At 40.0% G+C, this 22,894-nt stretch overlaps 1 protein-coding gene across 1 annotated transcript in view; it reads right to left on the bottom strand.

Moving 5' to 3' along the window:
• SPAG16 (sperm associated antigen 16) overlaps nucleotides 1-22,894 on the bottom strand; it is a 372,092-nt gene that overhangs the window by 157,222 nt on the left and 191,976 nt on the right. Inside the window, exon 12 of the mRNA XM_054515419.1 lies at nucleotides 18,579-18,764. Coding sequence (XP_054371394.1) covers nucleotides 18,579-18,764 — 186 coding nt within the window. The remainder of the gene's footprint in view (nucleotides 1-18,578; nucleotides 18,765-22,894) is intronic.

Raw genomic sequence — 22,894 nt, forward strand, 5'->3', positions numbered from 1 at the left:
GAACACAGAGCCTCATGGATATAAAACCTCTGAACATCCTCATTCAGAAGACAGAGGGATCATGTATGAACAGCAGGTTAGACACTTCCACAAATCCTGATGCCTCAAGAGGTTCTCAATAAATGATGTCACGAGAGAAATGCTGCTCAGTAGTTTAGTATTTTGCAGACTGCATGCTAAAACATCACTCAGGCACCACTTCAACCTTCATCCTTTCCCTCTGTTAGTAGAGGACTAATTGTGCTCAATGTTTTCTTTTTCTCTGCAGTCAATTCCTCTTCCTGAAATTCAGGTGAGGTAATGATGTCCATCAATACATCAGCCTTCATTCTACGTCACCAGGTTTGAATATTTCCTAAGAGTTTCAAACAAACATGGACAGATACTAATCCAGAAGCACATCTATGCCAGGAATGCTGGCTTCAATTAACCATACCAATATTGATGTCATTAGCTCAACAGATTGGGAAGATTTAATTTCTAGAGACTTCTCTTTTGAAAATCACATTTCACAATGGTTCATTCAAATTCCAAAGGGCTTTCAGTAAAACTGCATTGAAAAGAGAAGATATGAAAGATTTCCACTTACATAAGACTTCAGTGAATACTCCTAGTCTCTGCACAAATGTAAAACAGCAGCCAAAAAATGCACCAGTCAGATATTCCAGAGACTGTGCAGTAATTGAAAGGGAATGCAGGCATTGGGTAGACTCCTCTTGCCCTGCATCCTTCCCCAGAAAAACTCAGGAAGAACGAAGCAGTGCCCAGCCTGCCTGGACTGCCAGCCATGCAGCAAACCACAGCCACGAGGCACACAGCATGTGGCCAATTCTTCTGCTACTTTAGTGTTCCAAAAAAACACTCCACACATGCAATCCTATGCAATCAGGAGTTTTTTTCCCCATTTTTTGTCTTTTTTTTTTTTTTTAAAAGCATGTAGTTTCTGTGTTCAGCTGTATTTGGAAAAAATCGGGGGAGTGGAGTGGGATACCATTTCAGTGAGTAGTTAGGGAGCCATCATTACTTATTTTATTTCTGTGCCATATTGAACCTCAGTTCAAGCATGGTAATTAAAACTACCTATACAGCCAATGAAAATTAATGAGATTTTGAGCTTGTTCTTTGGAGTCAGTGCCTCTCCCACACAACTTTTTCCATGCCTTCAGAGGAATTCATTAAATTGAATTAAATGAATTCCCAAACAGGAACTCCCAAACTGTACTATCTTTCCCCAAAACTGCTGTCTCAAATGGAGCAAACACTAAGCTCAACTCCCTCTCATGTCTATTGAGAAACATTCTTCTGTGTGAGCTGCAATCACAATTTTCAGGGCAAGTTACACCAGAAAGTCACCTGCTGTGAAGGTGGACACAGCATTTCTGAGGAAGATCTGTAAAGACACACCACAACCAGCCTTCAGTGCTCCTACTGGGCTGTAATTGGAACAGTCAAAAGGAGAATATTTTTAACAAAACCTAACCCTATCACTTTCTCATGGTATGGCTCTATCTCCAAAATTTGTTTACATTCGGCATAGAACTTTCCCAGCCAAGATCAATGGCCAAGGATAGCAAATAGGCTGGCCTAAGACATTAAAATGCCAGCTTGGTTTATGCTGTTATAAATGCATCCTATCATGTCTTTACATTTTATGACCTCTATTTTATTTCTAGGTAGCTTCACATATGACACATCCAATTATTCATGTCAAGAATGTAAAACTACCAGTATTTCAGTAAAAAGTGCCTGCCATCATTTATGACAGTGATTTTTTTTTTTTTGGACCCATTATTTCACTAAATGTAACACATTTTCTGAGACACTGACATGTGAGGACACTTACTCTAGAAAGTACATTTGTCTCTGAAAAGATACATGAAAGTATGATGCTGTCAATATGAAACATTTTGCTCGATTATTACTTATACTGAACAAATGGAACTCTCTTCCAATTGTGAACATTCATTTGTGCTCTCTCTCAAGCCAGCGTTTGACACTTGGAAAATGCAGTGCTAAAGGAGATTTTACTGCAGCTTCTGTGACAATGCAAACATTTCTCCTCCAGTATTTAGAAACATTTAGAAAGAATATACAAATTTAATCCTTCTCTGTGTAATTAATTTTCATATTTAGCACTTGTGGAATGTTTTAATCTCTGCAATCTGAGTGCTCTGCAAAACAGGGAGCAATCCCCTGATTTAAACAAAGCTCCAAGTCAGGCTTTCCCTGGCAGGGATCAGTTTGCAGAGCTACTCACGAGTTTCTCAATCTGGTGAAATCTGTTATCAGATAATTTTAATTTTTGCACTTTTTAAGTTGACACTGAGCAGAAGCAGGATTCAGTATTAAACCCTGCTGTCATCACTCCCATCAGGGGCTGAACCACACAGGCACCATGAGCACGTCCCAGTCCTGCTGCAAGCAGCACAAGCTCTGCCATTGATGGCAGGAGGAGCAGGATGAGATCCAGCTCTGTTACCACGGGAGCCTGACAGCTCACACTTTGCTCTGGTGCACAGGAAATTGAGCATGTGAAAGGAAACTGATCTCTGAACAGGGATGGATCTGGTAAGTGCAAGGGTGTGATTTTCCCCCTTCCTCTGCCCTTGTCTTCCTCCTTCTGCCAAAAGCAAAGCAAAATCTTCCCAGCTAGGAAGGCTTAGCCAAGGAAGAAAGAACCCCAGACATGATCCATATGTTTCATTAGTGTCTCCTAGGCATATAAACAAACATTGCTCATCTGACTCAGCACGTTTCTAAGTCTGCTGTAAAATCCTGTAACATCCTTTTCTCAGACCACCTTGTGAACAGTCGTACTGCTAAAACACAGAGCCTCTGAACTGGATCAAATTGTGTCCTTCCACTGACAGGACAGAAGTCTATGTCAACAGTTAGATTTTTGACTTGCTTGGTAAGTTTTGAAAGGCTGCAGCAGTTTATTTTTGAGAGTTCAGGTTTCCTCTCTGAGATCAAGCAAGGCTCTTTTCCCCTCCCTTTTCAGGAGCTGAACTGAGCACGGCAGCTTTCCTTTAACACCAATTTGTAAAGACTCAACTCTCACCAGCTCTGCTGCAACTCCTGCTGAAAACTGCAATAAAAGCACCAGGATTTAGTAGCTGAAGAGATTCTACCTGCAAGAGTTAACTGCAGTCCCAACCCTCCTCTGGCCCAGCTGGGGGAAGGAACAACCTGAGCTTTGTGCTCACACAGGATGCACCTACACCTCCAGGTACCCTCCAGTCTGCTCCAAATTTGTCTCACACTTATTGGGAGCCCCCACTTTTAGCAAAAGTCCAAGAGAAGGCTGAAGGGCAGTGCCTGAACATGATGGTCCTTAAATGTGGGTCTTGTTAGATGAGATGTGAGAACACCCTGCGCTCTCAAGCCCAGTCCCAAGCACTTTGGGGCTCACTCTTGCAAGCACCTCCAGAGGGTTAAAGCCTTCCCACAGCAGGGAGATGGCCAAAAGCTTCTCTAATCCTTCCCTTTCCACTCTGTGGTGCTCCCTCCACAGCCCCCCACCCCTGAGGCATTGGTGTGCTCTTAACAAGATACTCTGTCAACAGCAACACCCAAACAGGACAGGAAAGCTATTTTATTGTGTTGGAAATTCATTTCATCTCCAGGGACCTTGCCTCCTTACATATTTTGCTGTTCTAAAAATGACTTTGTCCCATTTCTATAACTTGAAAGAGCCTCTTTGGCAAATAATACACAGAAAGGGAAAATTGAATGTACCTGAGAACAAAAAAATACAAAAAACCACATGCAGAACAGAAAAAGAGGGCAATGCATTACGTTAAATGAAGTCTGATAGCTTGAACTTCAGGTTCAGTGAGGTCTAACAGTGAGGGACATTTGGCAAAATTCCCCTAATAAATTTATAATTAACCAGCAGAAAGCAAGGCTCCAGTCAGATTTCTATTCTGCAGTGAAATTAGATAACAGCCAAATAATCACAGTCCTTGAAAGAGAGTGCTGTGAATGCAGGAGAAAAAGGTTGCAAAACTTCATGCCTTACCTTTGGGATTGAAGTGCTTATTTGCCTCAAGTCCTGGTAATTTATGTAACACAATATGTATTACTGGAAAAGTAGCCAATTATAACACTGTATTTATTTTTCTGGCAGAGCTCTACTGTGTGTATTTAAGTAGAAGCTGTGTGTTTATTGAGCGTGTGGAAACTTCCTCTAGCAGGCAGACACCAAGATGCAGCACTGAGTTAAAAAATACTCTCAGACAAAAAAGCACAAAGTTTTGAGGCCACCCCTGCTGGCTGTGGTGTTGGACACAGGCCTGGCTGCCTGATGCCAGCCTGGGAAATATTAAAAACCTTATTTTTTACCATGTTTCTGTATCAAGTGCACATAGATAGTAGTAGGGTGGGCTTTACAGAACGAAGACTCTCCCTGTGCCATGGTGGGTTAGAACTCTCTGGCACAAATAGGCAGAAAAGAAATATAATCAATTACCTTTTGGTGCTTGATTGATTCCAATACTACCCAAACTCAGGATCTATTTTGATAAAAACTGAGAATACTAAATATGATTGACAATAGCTTTATACGTTTTTGTGAGTGAAAAGCCCAAGTTATTGAATTAATAATATTCTACTTAGGCTTTCATTAGAAGGCATGAAAACTTTGCCAATAATCTATCTCCTTTTTTATTGGCTTGAAACATGAATAATGAATCTGCTTATTATTACACTGAAGATTTAGTCTCTTAATGTCTTGCATTTCTTTGAACAAATGAAGTGTTCTATGAGAAGTATTATTATTTGTATTTTCTGATTCTAGATGAAGGGGTTTTTGGTGTGAAGCTTTAATTTTTTTAAAGGAAAGATAAAACAGTAGGACTGAAGGACTTAAAATCTCTATTAAGAATAGTCTGTGGTCTTTTTGCAAGATTGTAATATATTCTTCAGTCCCTTTTACTATGTAGGCTTGGCTGTAGCTCATCAAGGTATCTTTAAAATCCCACTGCTCAACACCTGATTGTCGGCAGCACAGGGCACGTTTCAGCTCATGGCAACAGATGTTGCAAAAGCTCACTTTCTATTGAAATTGGGCTCCAAATAAATTATGGTAACTTATTTCAGCAATTTTAGTTCAAACAGAAGCCTGTTATTTACAATCCAATTTTTTCAGAAGTGAGACGTGTTTTTATATGTTTCAAATTTGGATGACGTTTCATTTGACAAGGATTGTACTTCCCCAAGGTTAGAGTTAGGTCAACAAAAATGACTTTGAAAGTCATGGGACAGAAGAAGATTTAGGCTTTTATATCCCAAATGTAGATTTTAAGTGCCCTTTACATCAGCTGGGTCAAAACAGACCAAGTCAATTACAAGGTTGAAAATGTGCCTAACAAGAGTGACACCAGGGAATGATCTAAAGTAATCCTGACTTAATTAGTAATTCTCACCCCAGCTGCCAGTCAGAAATGACACATTTGTTAACACTACTCTAATGGGAATGTTCTGGCCATTCCCAGAACATCTGTAACACAGCAGTGGGATTTGGTCCCACTCTGAGCACCATGCAGGAGCACACACCCTGCATTCCATATTTCAAAATCCAGGTTTAGTTCTTTCCTCTGCCTCTGGAAAATCAACACCCACGTATCAAACCATCCATTTGTGGCTATGGCTTCTAACTTCTCCATCAAGTCTGTCTGCATGCAGAAAATAAATTCCATCAGCCAAAGGAAAAGCTTTGTGCAGCTCAGTGCTCCCAGCACCGACACGATCTGCAGCAGTTCCCCTCCAGGGTCAGCTCTTGTATTTCATAGTGATGGAATAAAATGCTCCTTCAGTCCTTCAGCCAGGAACTAGAACACAAACTCCTCCTTGGAAATGCCTGTGTCTCCCTTGCAACATACAAAAAACAAGCCACCAGAGTCCCAAACCTCAGTCCGGGAGCAAGGTACACTCAGGTTCAAAAAGGTACATGGTAATTCTTAGATTATTTTTTGACTCTGACCCTTGCTCAGCACTTTTTGCAAATCAAGTTTCCTCAGGGGATTATTTTTGTTGGACAGGTGAAGACAGGAGCATCAGAAATCACTTATTGAAACCCAGAGCCTTGTTTCATGAAACAATTATCTCCTCCTCCCTCCAGGCTCAGGGGTCTGAGCTAATCAGATCCACACAGGCTCAGTAGTAATGAAATAGCTGTAACCCATTTAAGCAGGGCAGGACAAGCAGTGTGTTTGCTGCTCAGCAATTCTGCCACTGAATAAGCAAAGCCTCTCCCTTGTGACAGTGGGCTCTCCTCAATTACCACATCAGCTGACATCAGTGCTGAGCTCATGGCCTGCTCCACACTCCATATCAAGCTGTCATGATCTTATTATTTGTGTCTTCTTTTTTCTTTTATTACAAGGACTTAAAAACTACTGCCTTTTCAGGCTAACCCTGAACAAGTAAATGCAGATGTCTCAATCCCTCCTTGCTTTTGAAAGACAACAGCACACAAGTTTTTGATGGATCACTGCCAAGTGATTTCATTTCTTGTGTCCTTATATTAAAGCTTATGTGAAAGCTATTTGAACAGGTTATTTTGAAGTTTTAGACTTTTGCTGTTCAAATAAAATATTGTGGAGAAGATGAGCTATCTGCACTCCACATTCAGATCCCCTTTATGGTGCATTCCAACCACCCTGAAGAATTTGTTATTTCTTTCATTCTCTTCCTTGTCATCATTTATTTCATTCTTCTACACGATCACATTAATAAATGAAGAATATGGCATTATATGCACAACTATTGACTGGTGAGACATAACACAGAAAATAACAAATGTAACAAGAAAAAACAAAATTTGAAATATATTTTCACCAGAAGACCAGATAAACTTACTACATTATGCTGGAACACACATTTTCTTTGTGAGGCTAATCTGATCTATTGCTTCTGAAAACTCCCAGACAAGGCAGGAAAGAATTGTTTTTAACAAGAGTTTAAGTCTGTTACAGTGGATAACAGCACACTTTTAAAAAATGTCACTCCTGTAGCACTAAAGCCTAAAATACCTTGCCAAAGCCTACTATGTTCATCCCACTAAGCTCTAGCATATCATGTTCTCTATAAACTTACATATTTAGGATGAGATTTCCAAGCTGCCTGGATAGTGCACAGTCTGAGATTCCTGCAGCTGTTGGGTGCCCAAATAATGGGATTTTCCCACGTGACAATGTGGCCACACCAACATATTTTCAATCAACCCCTCGGGCTCTTTGAAAGCTCCAACTCTGGGGGTTTTAAATGAAGGGTTGGGGTGGAGCAGCTGCTGAGGGAGAACTTTTTCTGTGAACTTGTTCAGAACTTGTTCTGTGCTATCAACCAGAATTGGGGAGCAGCTGATGAGGAGAACAAGAAGTGGCTCTTGGGCTTCTGTTTGCCAGGAGCTGCATTAAATTGCACGATGGATAACCCAGGTCTGCACTAGCACAAAATTCTTTCCTTTCTTCAAAGAAAACACCAGCATTGGAAAATTACCAACAAAAGGGAAAGACTGAAACAAGAATTATACAGGAGGCCAGCAGAATAAATCTAGAGAACTCAACTAGATCCACACAGTTGCCATAAAACGGACTCAAACCAGCTTGGAGCTCTCAAAAAACCAACCAAACCTGAGTCCAGCAAAACCTCTGCACCTCCAAAAACCCCTAAAACAAACCAAAACTCCACCATTATTTTACCTCAAGATCCATTTCTGGTCTAGGTTAAGTGGTGAAATTCTATATAGGACAGAGAAAGCAGTACTGGCATGTCATAATTTAATTTCACTACTTTTAAAATTTTTTGTGTGTGTGTATTAAGTTAGTATTTTTAAATTTATTTTTAATATATTTCTTTTATGTCTTTAATCCCAACCCATGTACATAAAAAGCACTGTGACTCTTGTCGGATGTCATTTTCCTCCACATTTTAAATTTACTGAAACTTCTTTAGACCTATTAAACAAGCAAATTCTTTTTGAAAACAGTACAACAAGGCTGAGATGCAATAAATATAAGCACTTCAATATTTAAGTGAGGAAAATGCATTTCAGTGTGCTTTCAAATTGGTTTTCTTCAGTGTAGAGTTTCTTTATTTGTCCAAATAAAATGGATTTGAGTGGGTGGCAGCCTTAAGGAGTTATATGCAGCACTATTCAATGCCTTTGTGAACTTGGGAAGGGATTATGAATAATGGATTTGCTGTGCTCTTAGACATGGAGCCACAACAAAACCAGTGCCAATTGGAAGTTCTCTAATGGGCATCTGCTGGAGTGAAGAATAAAGAGCCTGGTCCACCCTCTGAAGCTACAGGTGCGGGAATGTTTGTTTAGTTCCTGAACAGAATGGGAAGAGCTGAATTCCCAGGGATACCTCCTACCACTCCCCAAAAAGGGACAAAAGGGCTGGATTTCCCTTTGCCAACAGCTGGAGGAAGGAAAAGATTAACTTGAAACACAAGCACAAAATATAAGAGTGATTTTGTCTCCTCCTTACCTAAATGTGCACAGTTTGGTGTACTTTCCTTTTTGTTCCAACTTTCCCTGTTAACAGCATGATTTTCCATCAATATATTTATATTACAATATATATATTACATCTGTCTAACCCCAGTGGGCGCCCAAAATAAGTGTCACTGGATGAGAAGAGTCTCCACTGCTCTCCAGGGAAAGAGAGGCCTTTGCAAGTCCCTACTGAAATCTTCAGCTGCACATAGCAAAGCTCAGTCTACAACTGAATATGTAATGAAAGTACTGTCAAGCCATGAGCAATAACCTGATATGGATCACTTAGAAGGCTGACACACTTAGAATTAGGTTTTCATCAACCCCCAGTGCCAGTGCTAACTTCACACCTTGTATCTCAGTGTTCCCAAACCCTCATTTCAATCTTAGACTTCCAAAGTCAGCTAAGATCTGTATAACTATGAAACAAACCCTGATATTATATATAAAAAAAAAAATCTAAAAGGGGCTTTTAAAGGAGCAGAAGATCACACACAGCATTTTTAGTTTTTTCTCTGAATTTCAGAGCAGGGATATGAGTGTGACTACAGCTGTGTTCCCAGTGTGCAGCAAACTCCTGTGCCCTTTATGCCACACAAACACTCTGTGACCGTCTGCTCTGTATTAAATAATTCACAAATTTTGTTGACATTTTACTGCAGTCTCCATATTAAGATTCCATTATCTAGAATGTTTGTGTTGGTGACAGAAATATGCTTGAAAGAGACACTAAAATATAAAGAAATTCTTTGGGTTTGCATCAAGTGGATAATTCCAATACATATTTAATAGGTTTCCCACAGACACATGCCTTTGCAGGCTCTGAGTTCAGTAAATAGATGCATAACAATTGTCTTGCAGATGGTGAATTGATTCCTAGCTGGGAAAGATATTGGTCAGCCTAGAACAAGATTTTTGTGTGATGATGTGTCTCAATTCACATCAGAAAACCTACCAATATTGAAGTGCAGAAGGGAAATTGCCAACATTTTTATTTGCTTCATCCTGATCTTCATCACCTCCACCAAGGCAAAATCCCCCTTATTTTCCTGGGAAGTGTCAGAGGGCTTGTGTCTGCTGAATTCACAGGCTTAACCACTTGGACCATATGGGAACAGACCTTACAGCTCTCAGCCTGCTTGAGGATTTGGAGATCTGTCTCAAAGAATAACCCACACCAAAGAAGCTGTGTTACTTGTCTGAGGTCCAACAATTTAGGGAAGTGTAAGGAGTGACGACAGAAATGAGCCCCAAGTTTTTAGAAACTGCCCCAGAGAAAAGAAATCACTATTGGGTTGGGAACAGTATTCACGTTTTAAGGAAGTACAAACACAATTCAGTGTCTTCCAACATCACTTAAAGACCCAGGGCACTTTCTTTTGTATGCAAGAATTAATTGTTAAAGGACTAAGATGCGACTTGTGTTCATTTTCCAGCGGAGGCTAATCAAAGATGAATAGAGTTTGCTCTAACAGGATGCACAACTAGAGTTCCACCACTTGGGAGAGAAAATAATCCTGTGTAACATCTGAACCCTTAAAACAAAACAATAAAAAGGAAGAAAAATAAAACCCAAAAGCATCACACACAGACATGTCTGAAGACTGCCTGAAGCCAGAGGACAAGAACTTGAAAAATTACAAGAGGAATTTACATGCATTAAGGCACCCACTACAGCAAACTTTTACTTTGAAATCAAATGACCAATGCATCTGATTTCAAACCAGGAGACATCAGCAGCTCAAAATAGCTCACATTCAGGTGGATATGTAGATATTCCTGTCAGAGTATTGTTGCTTATGAATAGTAAGATGTATTCCTGCTCTTTTTAGTTCACTGGGAGACAAGAAGAGAAATAACCTACAATTACCTGTGCTGCAGACACGGAGATTTTGGGTGACAGCGCTCCACTTGATTGTGGAGCACAGACTGTGTGTGTATTATTTGCACTAACTGGTACTGACAGGATGTGGGAGTGATGATGGAGATACATAATTTTAATGAGCTGTTGTCTTCCCTGAGTTCTGTAATAATATCTGACACTTTTCACTGCTCTGTGAATTATTCTGTTGGTACAATTAATTTCTGGTTTGGTGGAGATACTGTAAGTCAGTATTTCTAGGAAAACAGCTTAGGTAAAGAAAAGCCTGCCAGTAATGAGTGACTGTAACGTGAGGGAGAAAGAAAAAATCTGGATAATGAGCCTGGATATGGAGTGGAAAACTATAATCTGACTTCAATTGTGCTGAGTGCCTGCAGTGCTGATCCTTTGCAGTTGTGTTCTGAATCTAGGACAGTGGAAACACTCTGTCAAGATCTGACTAACATTTTGGAGGTTATAATACCTGCACACTTGCAAATGGGACAAAGAGAGAAAAAAACAGTGTCTGAGCTTCCTCCAGTGCAAACCATCCCAACAGACTCAGCTTTTTGGGACCTGCCAGCTGCTCTGATTAGGACTTAGTGGAAGGAAGCCTCAGTTTTACCTCCCTCATTCCTCCTGCTCCTGAAGTAGCTTCCAGGAAACTGAGGAGGTATTTGGACAAATGAGGGACACCAAGCAAAAGGTGTTCAACTTCCAGAGGAGCACATTTTCTCACCAGCTCAAATAAAGCTTCCTGCTGTCCAACAGGAGCCTCTCAGCCACCTACACATAATTTAGGAAATCTGGCCTAACGGAGGAGAACTAGAACATTAAAAACCCCTAACAGTTGCATCTAGTTGGTTTTTTCCAAGCCATACTGAAGGCTGAAACAATGGAAACAAGGAAACTTCTGAGATCAGGAAATTATACATCCTTTAATGTAAATCAAGTGCAACTTTCTAAAATATCTTTTCATAAAAGAAATACTATGTAGTTAACTATGGCAGAGTTCAGGTAGGCCTACTCAGAAATCTCTGCAGAACTCAGACATTTTAGAAACCAGCTCTATTTTCAGCTTCAGCTTAAAAAAAATAAAGTAGTAACTTGATTTTTCCCCCCTCCATTAATCAAAAACTGTGATGTGTAGCTCAAGACCAGTAGCAGAAATCAGAAAGCAAAGCACTTACGTTTCTGTGTATTTAATGCTTTAGGAAAAAAGGTCAAGATATTCTGAATTAAAAAGAAAAATTATCACTTTAACTACTAAGATCTTCAAATACGCTTCTTGTGCACAGGCTAAATTTCCACAGATGGTTCCAGTAAAAGCCAGAGAGAAAATGGATTTATCTAGACCAGTAGCCAACTGTCACCACTACAAATATTTCAGCAGAAGTTACACAACTCCTGCCATGTTTTACAGAGTAATTAATATTCACATAAACATCTATTTCTCATGGAACTATATTGTTACTGAAAATCCAATACTGATTTTCTTTCTTCTCACCCAGTAGGAAGATTTGAAAACAACTAATCTTGACATATTTTTATCATCCCCAAGCAACAGAAAGGCAGGTTTTTAATGATGGCTTCAGTTGTTGGCCTTGAGTAAAGCCCTTCACCTCTTTGTTTATTTTCACTAGATGTAAATAATGGTATTGCCCAGCTTAGGCATTCCACGGGCATCAGCTAAGATTTTTCTGGCCTTTGGGACCTGCAAATATGTGGCCATAATAAACATTTCTCATTGCTGATGCATGTTGCCTCATACTAAATCCACCATGTCATTTAAGTTTACAACATTGAGTTCAAGCTTCATTTCCTGTAAAGTTTTGTGCTTCAAGCTCCATCTTATCCAGTATTATGAAGATTTAGCCATATCTTCCCCTTAACTGAATAGCTCTGCTTTGAATATAATCTTTTCCTTGATAATTCGCATTTTCAAATTGATTTTTTACAATTGGCTCTCTGGGAATTATATCAACGAGATTTTAGACATTCCTGATCCTGAAAAATGTGTTATGGAATTGTAGCATAATTATAAATTTGGAGACTTGGGCATAGGCCTGGATTTGATTTGAAGGATTAATAGCAGCTTGTCTCTGCAGTGTTCCTTGGAGGATTCCAAAGGGAATTCTCCTTTATCAAAATGGCAAGCACTTCCTGCACTGCTGTCAGGAGAGACATTACAAACTACCCAAAAATGGTCCTTCCACATTTCCTCTGAGTTCTTCTACCTGCCTTCTAATTTCCTGGAGGACATTTGTCTTCTCTGAAAATAGATTAGCTCCACTCTTACTGGAATCAATTAAATGTGGGATCTGACCAGAAGAGCCTGTGGCTTGTGTCCCACTGAGCAGCCAGTCAGACACCTCAGATGGGGTATCTGGATAAGGACTGGCTACACACACTCACTCTGATTCAAAAAGTGAAAATACAGCTCCATTTTGAAACTAGAAAATCTTTAGGTTACGTCTGAGGTGATTTTTCAGGATCCTGATATGGATGCATTTGGTGTGGTGAAAAAAACCTACAAATCTGTGAGTAAATAATGCATTTCAAAGCTCTCCATTGCTTAAGGGTAAAGGAAGAAAAAGAAACAGAGTATGAATGTCAAGGATGGCAGGAGAAAACAGGCTAAACCCTGGGCTCTGATGGTACAAAGCAAAGAGTGTGACCAGTCCATTCGGCTACATTAAATCATTAGTGAAACTAGAGAAAAAAACCCACCCCAAAGCATAACAGCAGTTTAAAATCAACTTAACCCTGTCATGCACTGCACACACTCAAGGTGTGTATTAATAAAACACAGGCAGTGCCATCATTGCATGATAGCATTCCACGGTATCATTCCAAGGAAAGCTGTAGCTGACAAGGGCTTCTAATTAAACAAAATCCATCCCTGCTGGATTTCTTTAAATACTAACCCTAAATTTTCCAAAAGTAAATACTTCTTATGAGAAGAAACAAAAGTATAAACAGCAGTTACCAAGTGGAGAGAAGTCACAACAGGAAATACTTTTAATAGGGGCTTTGGAGCAAAAGAAGGAATTATTTATATAAACTAGTAATTAAGGTCAGATACATCTGACACTTGGGCAAAGAAGTGAAAGTGTCCGGTCTTGTTGCAGAGAAGCAAAAAGTGTCACCAATTTTTTTTTGTATATCTGGAAATAAGTAAAAGAATATATGAACACCTCAGTAATAGGACACTACCCTGGAGGTTGTACAGGAGAATTAACAATAATCACTATTAGTCACTTCTAACATTTGCACCTGAATAAATGCACCAATAAGGTAGAAATGACTGAAGACTCAGGTAAACACACATTTAAAAATTTTTAAATAAAATTTGATTATGCGAGAAATTTCCATGAGTAGAGAAAAATTGCCATGTTAATGGAAAAAGAAAACAAATGAGTGATGGATTAAGGAACCAGAAATGGCTCCAATTCACAAACACTTCCTCACCCTGGGCTCTGCTGCAGGACAGCACAATTGCATTTCTTGCTAGCCTAATTCCACATAGTTTGTACTACTGAAAGGAAGTAGAGAAAAATGGAGAACTGGTCTAATGAGTGTAGAATGGATCAACTGGAGAAAACCAATTCTGGCTGTTCTGCCTGCTGCAAACAATTTCTCAAACTCAAAGCATAAATAACAATGTTTGCATTTAACATTCGCTGTAGAGCATATGTCTGCAAAGCTAAACAACCGCCTGTGTTTACATCAGATATATGATGCTCAGCCTGATTTGCATATCAGAGATCAGGCTGTAAATCTCTGATGATATTTACCACTGGATAATTGAAATTAATCCTGCCAAAATGACTTTGACAGTACTGAATTTATGGTCTGAGAAAACACCCCTGGAACTGGCTGCTGTGCTAGAACATAGCTGGCTGCATATTTCCAACCTGAGCTATGCTGCTGCATTAAATCCTGGCCACAAATGATGAACCTCTCCCTTTCTTCTCCAACTTCCTATTTCCATAATCATTAAGAAGTGGGGATAATTTTGAAGGTAGCAGATATGTCCCTGTTTTGCTGTTTTGTTTTGGTTTAATTTTTTCTAGCCATGGCAGGCACAGGAGTTACCTTTCTTCCCTGCACTCCCTGTCCCAATGTAACACCACTTTCTTTTTAATTTCTTTTTAAAGAAACCAATTATCCCAGCAGAAAGCATCAAGAAGTTCCAACAGCAGAACTCAGACTCCCCTGAGTCCTTCAGTAACTCACATCATGGCTGTGTCTCCAGCTTGTGTCTATGTTTCCAGGGAAAAAGGAAGGGGCTTGGATTTTTGTTTCTTTGCTTTCTGTTTTATTTCTTAAACTCAGCTTGTATCTTTAAATAGAAGGCACCTAAGCTGTCTAGAAGAACACAGTTTACTACAAAGCTACCTTACATTATCCTCCTGGTAGGAATGTCATTTGTGGCCTGATACATGATTGAAACTTTCATTATACACAGAAGAACACTTGTGAATAAACAAAAACAAACAAAAACTCCAGCAGTAATTTCACATTCTAAGAAAATAAAATTCAAATGTTTAGTAGGCAGAACTTTCTCATCATTGGCAAAGAATTATAATTTATTAAATTGTAATTCATTAAAACTGCTGGCAACCTTTTCCTATTCAAGAGATGCTGCATCATGAATTCTTTGGACTCCAATAAGGGCTTTGATGATTGTGCAAGTTGCACCTTGGATTTTGGTGCTAAAAGATAGCAAATAGCCTCCCCAGTTCCTTACACCAAGTTTGCAACTACAGAGAATGCTGTATATTTTCCAAAAGCAACACTTATAGAAAAGTACGTACCTAATGTATAAAAGTGGCTTTTTTGACTCTCAGGAATAAAAAACCAACTGTCACCCACTACAGAAATGGATGGATTTTTATTTGTAGCATTTTTTAAAAACAAACCTCTTTCAGAAAGGTGGCAGTGATCACTCTGACATCCTTCTTGCTTTTCTCCCTTGCAATCTGCTGCTTTCCAGGCCTATTCAATTTGAAAGCAGGCATCCATCCAAATATGTAATATTAAGGAAGAAAGACAGCTCTCATTTATAAAATCTTAATTCCTTGTTAGTGGAAAGAATAAAACCACCAGATTAACTGTGATCACTGATTATTATCCTCCCACAAGAATGTTATCTTGGGCTCTGTCCCTGCTCAGAGCTTGTGGCACCTGTGATGCCTTGTCAAGGCTGACCTAGAAGAGAGGCTAGATGGAGTTAAAGAAGGGATTTATTAAAAAATTATAAAGTAGGGATTTATTAAAAGGATTCCTCAATGGATCCACCTTGGGCAGCACAAGAGCCCAGCCAGGGCTGCACCCAAGATGAACCAAAATGGTCACAAAATGGACAACTGGTCATGGGGTCTCTCACTTTTATAAGTTCTGGTCCATTTGCATATTGGAGTTAATTGTCCAATTACAGCTTTAGATGATGAAGTCCCATCCCTCTTGTTTCTCTCTCTTCCTTCCACCATTGTTTATGCTCCTGGGCTGAGATTTGTATCACTTGTCCTTGGTCCCCAGCTAGAGAAGGAATCGTATTCATTCTCTGTGAAGAATTTGTCTCCCTGCTCTGTGAAGAGAGCTCACCATCCCTTAAGATGAAGCTCAGAACTACACACTAAAGCAGCACAGAATCTGAAAAATATAAAAGCTAAAACCTGAGGCATCACTTGGACTGGGAGAAATGCTGATGATGGCATTTAGATGAGCACCTGTTCTGTGGGGATGGGGAGACAAGTAACTTTCCAAGCATCTTAAACCACGGAAGGCCTGCTCCTTGTCCCTGCTGTCAACACAGCCCCAGGCTGCCAGGGAGGCTGAAGGAGGGCACACATTGCTGTGGTGGCCAGCCCAGCTCGCTGCGATCACACCAGAGAGCTCCAGGCTCGTGGCACATTCCAGGGGACACCCTGGGACAGTTGGGATTAGTGCTGCACACTTGGCCAGGTAGCTCAGCAAGCAGCACTGCCAAGCCCAAACTCACTGCAGGCTCTTCTGTAGAGCAGCTGCAAATCTAACAGCAGCAACTTAACAATCCAATGGAAACCATCAGCTCATTAATCTGTCCAGAGCCTTCCCTAATTTCCAAATCTTGCTATACATCCTGCACAGGCTGATTTTTCACTTAAATGAGCCAACATGGGCCTAAGGCTCAACTGCAGCTGAGTGTTCTGCAGAACCCAGATGGCTTAAGCTTGAAACAGCCACATCTTGTCATCAAACCTCTTGTAGAGAAGCTTTTCCAAAATGTGTCATTTTTGCACAGCCCTCACTTCATATCAATTGCCTACCCCACATACAGCTCTACAAACTCACCTGAGCCAACCACAGCAGAACTCACCTGGTTTTGCACTGAGGCAATGCAACAGCACCCAGCACAAGGCTTTTACTGGGAACACACCAAAAACCCAGCAGTGAGGATTCCCACAGGGGCTTTGTTTTTTCATACTCTGAATGCACCTTATTTTAATCGGACTACGTCACATTTTTATACCACTTCCTGCTGCCTCTAGCCACTGAGATTTTGCATAATTTTTGGTGTTTCAGTGATTCTGCACCGATAGTCAGCCTTTCACACCATGGCTGGGATGTTACTCTCTTATTTTCACAGGCAAAGCACAGCTCAGATAGACTGGAGGCAGAAATGGGAGGTGGTGATGAGTGTGAGTGGGAGGCACCATGGGTTGGTGGTGAAGGTTTGCTTTGATTCCTCTGACTAGAAAAGCTTCCTCAGTAGAGAAAGCATTTTCAACTGCCTAAACAAAACCTTTGCCTATGCAAATTCAAACCCATTCTGACATAAAATTAAAGCTATTGTTAATAATATTTTTTAAAGGTCATGAATATGCCATAAAGGATGATCAAAGCATTAGAAATATACAACAAGTTAAGAAAAGAGTTGACAACACATTAGATTTTTGCTGTTTCCATTTCTAAGGAAAACACTGACCATTAATGCTTATTACTGATAGTAGTGGTGGAAGCATCACCTGTTCTCAGGACTGGCTGACCATTTCTATTATAAAAGCCACCTCTCAGCTGGCTTCAACTTTGCCAAACCTTAACTAGTTGTTTGGGGTTTTTTCCAAAATAATTTGGAATAATTCATGAAAGGATGGGTTAGTTATCCCATTTTGGAAACAACAATTTTAATATTATTTAATGCTTCCTCAATTCATGGTTTGAAAGCAAGACTGGAAATCCAATACTGACAGAGTTTTAATTAACTCTCAATGGAATCTGGATGAATTGCAACAGTTTGAAAAGTCTCCAATAAGAGCTCATTGCAGCTGCAGAAGACTGGGAGGGATTTAGGAAAAAGGAACAGAAGAAGAAATTTTCTCTTGCTTTTTCTTCCCCTGCAGCGGCCAACAATCATGGAGGGGTATTTTACCTCATTCAAATGCAAAGGAAGCAAAAGACCAATAGGAAATGGAAAAATCCATTAGGATTGGATAATAAAGAACCAGGGAAAAGGCCTGTAGGATTGGAAACTTCTCTGTGGACTGATGGCATTCAGCTGTTAATGATCAGACCTAGTACAGTACAGTAATTCAGGAGCCTAGTTTATAGAGAGATAGTTTGGAAAGAGATAAATCCATCCCATTTCTTTAAGGGGTAAGTTAATCAAAACTGAAGACAACTGGAGAGAGTTAAGGAACTAATAATTACTTGGTAAGCACAAATACACTGATATTTTAAAAGCACCTTCATAAAAATGCATTTGCCTGGATAATAAAGAAGGTATATGTTGATTTATTAATCAAGAGTCACCTTGCTGAAACATAGATAATGACTAAAATAAATTTCCACTTGGCTAACCTTAGAGTGTGTTGTATACTTATGAGGTTGAAACAGCAAATAGAAAACTTACTAAGAGTTTTATTCAGTTACTTATTCAAATTACACATTGAAGTCCCACTAAGCTCTTCCTTAAAACCCCCAGCAGTGAAGAATAATGGATGCCAAGTGAAAGCCTGTAAAAGCAAACACTTCCTTTTTGGCACTATGTTAATTTAAGTCCTTGCTAGCTCCTTTTATCTAGTAAATCCCACCAGAGGCTGACTTTTCCAGCACTGCCTTTGATTCCCTCTGCTCTCCGAGTGAACTCCACCAATCGATGGGGAGCTAAACCACACCCCTGGTTATTAACGAAGGTACCAATTAGCGAGCACAGAGCCTCCGTACCTGTTGACATCCCAGATTTTGCTGGTGCAGTCGGCGGAGGCAGAGGCCACGAAGTCCCCGCAGGAGTGCCAGGAGCAGCCCCGCACGGCGCGGGAATGGCCCCGCAGGGTCAGGATGCAGCCGCTCCTCGACAGGTCCCAGAGCCGCACCGTGGTGTCACCGCTCGATGTCACCAGCTGGGTGCCACTGCTCAAGGGAAAAAACACGTCTGAGCCAGGAGACAGATGAGAAGTATTCAAGCAAAATAATTTAGCTCTGTTTGGAAAGACAGGTTTAAATTGCATTTGTTGATTTTACCTTAAATACATATGAACAAAAATGATCTTTGAAATGTTTGTATTTCTACTGTGCACAGTTTTCTGACACGCTATAGATGAAGTGGCCACATATGGGAACCCAGGACATCCCTCTGGCTGTCCAGGATGACCAGGACACCTGCCAGGGGGCTCAGAAGCCCTGGCACAGAGCCCAGAGAACACCTGTGGTTTTGATTATGACCCATGGAGCAAATTACCAACCTTAGATGAAGATCAGCAAGCCACAACAGTTTAGGTAGAGTAATAGTGAAGTTATCACAGGCTGGAAAAGTAGATTTTGGGGTTTTTGGTTTGGGGTTCAGGAGGCAAGATGGAGGGATCTGGGTGTGTCCAGCCTTTCTCCTTCTTCTTCTTGGCCTCCATCTTCAGCTGTGATGGTGGCACTTTTAGATTGGTTTAGAGTAGAAGCTCTCTGTCTAACATAGGTGATAGGTATTGGGAAGTAATTGTAAACATTGTATACACAATTTTTAGTATAAAGACATAACACCGCCCCAGAGGCAGGCACTGTGCCTTGGACTGTCTTGCTGAGTGGACCTCAGCAGGGCAGGAGAAAATTTTTTATAGATAAGATACAATAAACAACCTTGAGACCGAGAAATGAAGAGCTCCAACTTATTCTTCAAGCGCCCAGGCTGGGAAAAGAGACTTGGAACATTCTCGGGGTCACAGTGACCCAGAAAGACCCTGAGAGCCACATATTAATAAATACACTACCCAAAGAAAGGTAGATAGGAAGTAGATACCCCCCACAGGAAAGTAAATATGGCTTTCAAATAAATTCTGACTTTTTGCAGTTGATTTTGAGTTAACCAGAGCTTTCAAAATACAGTATTATAGATTCAGGGAAGAATATTTGGTTATTTTCCAAATTCATACCATTTTCAACATATTTTTATTTTTAAAAGCATCCTAATTTTGTTTTTTCTAACTTTGTATAAACACTTCAACATATTCACGATCTCTTGGGGTCATTGATACATTACATAAATTAAAAACACAGAGTTCATCTCAGATTATTTTTTTGCCAAATCTCAGATATAAACTAGTATAATTCTGTTTCCTTAAAGCATGGGCATATGGCTTCAGACTAAGAGTCCATCTGTAACATTTTATATAACTAGTAGGAGATTCTTAATAAAAAAATTAGAAAAAAAGTATGTGAAGTGATTCTCTTATTAAACCCTCCCAGACCTACCCTGTGGCTCAGGATTTCTTTGTGCTTAAGAAGAATCCATGGATTTTTTTTTTCCCTATGAGTAATTGATTTTTGAACATATGCAAACCTTTGGCAACTGCAATCTCTTATGTCAATGAATTCCAAAATTTAATTATGCCTTGTGTAAAAAGCTCTTGTGGGGTCTTAGACACCTTACTTCATTTTGTTTCATGCTTCTAATTCTACTGCTTTGATTAAAAGCAAACAGAGTGCACCTTCACCATGACTAAGTGTGCCACCAGCCTTGGTGGGACAGGCCCTGCCCTGTTCCTTGCCAGGATGGAGACTCTGACTCATTCCTTGTGCAGATGTGATTCCAGCCCTTGGAGCACATTTCCCATCCCTCTCAGCACCCTGCCAGCTGAAAGGAAAGGAACAGGTACCCAAGGAAGGTACACAAAGGCACTGTTTCCTGCTTTATTCTGTGTTCTTTCCATTTAGTTACTATTTTTGGCACTACTGAACAGAAATTTTCAGCAAACTGACCACAGTGGCTCTGAGATCTCCTTCCTGAGTACTGATAATTAGACACACTCTCACCTATAATCTATTCTTATTTTAGGACTGTTTCTTCCTGTGTGTATGCCTCTGTTATCACCTGTACTGAATTTCAGCTGCTGCTTCACCATCAACTCAACTCTTGAGACAGGAATCTTTTCTTCAAATGCTCCTTTTCACTGCCCTGGCTAATGAGCAAACTCATCCTCACTCCCTTCCCCAGTTTCCAAGATCAGGTCCCAGTACAGATCCCTGTGGGACTCAGAAATTAATTTCTCCATTCTGAAAGTGACATTTGATTCCTATCCTTTCACCAGTTTTTCAACTTGTGAAATAAATTTCCTTTTTATTCAGGACAGTTCTGCTTCCATGAGAGTTTCTGTGAAATGACCTCAAGAAGAATTTGCTGAAAATCCAAGTACAGGAAATTCATGAACCTCCCTTGATCAAGTGCTCAATAAGCCCTTCAGAGAATTCCCAACTGATTTCTGAGGCTTAATTTCCAAAGCCATGCTCACAGCTCCCAGGGCTTCACTGCCATAAATGTATCCATGGATCCTGTAATTTGCCTCTTTAATATAATTCCTATCAAGATATGAAAATTAGATCAATCCATCTAGAATGCCTTCATCCCAAAATCATATAAAATACTGAAAAAAGTTATCGCAGCCCTCCGAGGAATAACGGAGGTTTTCACTTTCTAAGCAAAAATCTGTTTAAATTGTTTTCATATTAGACAAAAACAAGAAACAGGAAAAATATTTGGGGATAATACACAAAAGTACAGCTCAGAAATAGTTAAGCTGTAGGTTTTCAGACCAATTTCTGCCGTTATCTGAGCAACATCAATAAGATGACCTTGCCCTTAGGATCCAATAAAGTCTTTTATTTAAATAATGGCAAAGGTCCTAACTCAGGCAGTAGAAATCCTTCTTCCACATCTCTGGATATAAAATTGTGGGAACTGAAAAGAGCTCAAGGGTTGATCCTAAGCACTATTGTAAAACTCTGAGTAAGAATACACTCAGAGATATTTAATTCAGTACTGCAGTTTATTTAAAAAAAAAGGTGTGGGACCTGTGGTGTCAACCCTTTTATGTTATATTCTCCCTTTCCTCCTTTTCCAATAGATGTCCACTGAATCACTTGGTAAAAGTAGCTGCTACGACAGCTTGAAATATGTGCATCATTTACCTGATAGATCTTGAGGGAGAACTTGCCATCATGAAAGATCACCCAGCCAAGATTTTGACTATTTTTAACACTTGCAGTTTAGGTTGCTATTTTTTGTGAAAATATCATTATAATATTCATTAATGCAGTTACACCCCCATGCCTCAGACAAAGCTCTGAGAGATTAATCTCTCAACATTTTTTATAACATTGCACAGGAATAGTCCTGAAGCTTTTGTCACACATACCAGAACATAAAGGCATGAAGTCTGAGTAGGGGTTTGGAGGAGACCCTAATTTTGTTGAGCTGTCAGGAATAAATGTGCTTTTGTTAACGAAACACGTTCAGTTTTAATAAGCCAGATCTCAGTTCTGGAGATAGATAAAATTAGAGAAATGACAAACCATCATAGCCTTTATACATTTATAAAATAGGAGCTTAAAACAAATTCAGAGTCAGGTATAAAGTGGGACTGATGAAATCTGCAACTGATTTAGAGGGAAACATGCACTGCCACTGTTGTGAATCACAAAAAGAGATATATGGCTTATGCATTTTTTAATATATAATCCCCAAAATGCTACACAAAGAACTGGTTCCTTGGGCTGAATTTCAAAAATACACCATCCAGGCAGTGATGAAAATCTTTCAGAAAACAGATGTGAGCAGGAAGGTAGTTCAAATGGATTCAATTTGGCAATCTGCAGCAGGGGAAGGAGTTACAAGTGAGGTTTAGCACTCCTTACAGATCAAAGGAGAAAAAAATTGTGGAGATGGGAAATAAAAGTGCAGCAGGAAGCAGATTTGAGGGACAAACTGACAGTGGAAGTAAGAGCAAAAACACTCAGGAACACAGGAATTCAGTGCCCCAGCCCCCTGAAACACAAGTTCCCAAATATTCCCTGTGTATAAAAAAAGCATCAGGTCATTAAAGGATGGGGATCTGAGATTATCCATGCAGGAACTTAACACCAGCATTTTGGGGAAGCACAAAGGGAATGGTGGCTGTCAGGACTGCTTCACACAGAGGCTGCACTCCCTGCTCAGGAAACCCTCCTGGTCAGGATTCACACCAGACACACACATAATGAACAGGAAAGTGCTGTGT

Source organism: Molothrus ater, chromosome 7 (genome assembly GCF_012460135.2).
Source record: "Molothrus ater isolate BHLD 08-10-18 breed brown headed cowbird chromosome 7, BPBGC_Mater_1.1, whole genome shotgun sequence".
NCBI lineage: Eukaryota > Metazoa > Chordata > Aves > Passeriformes > Icteridae > Molothrus > Molothrus ater.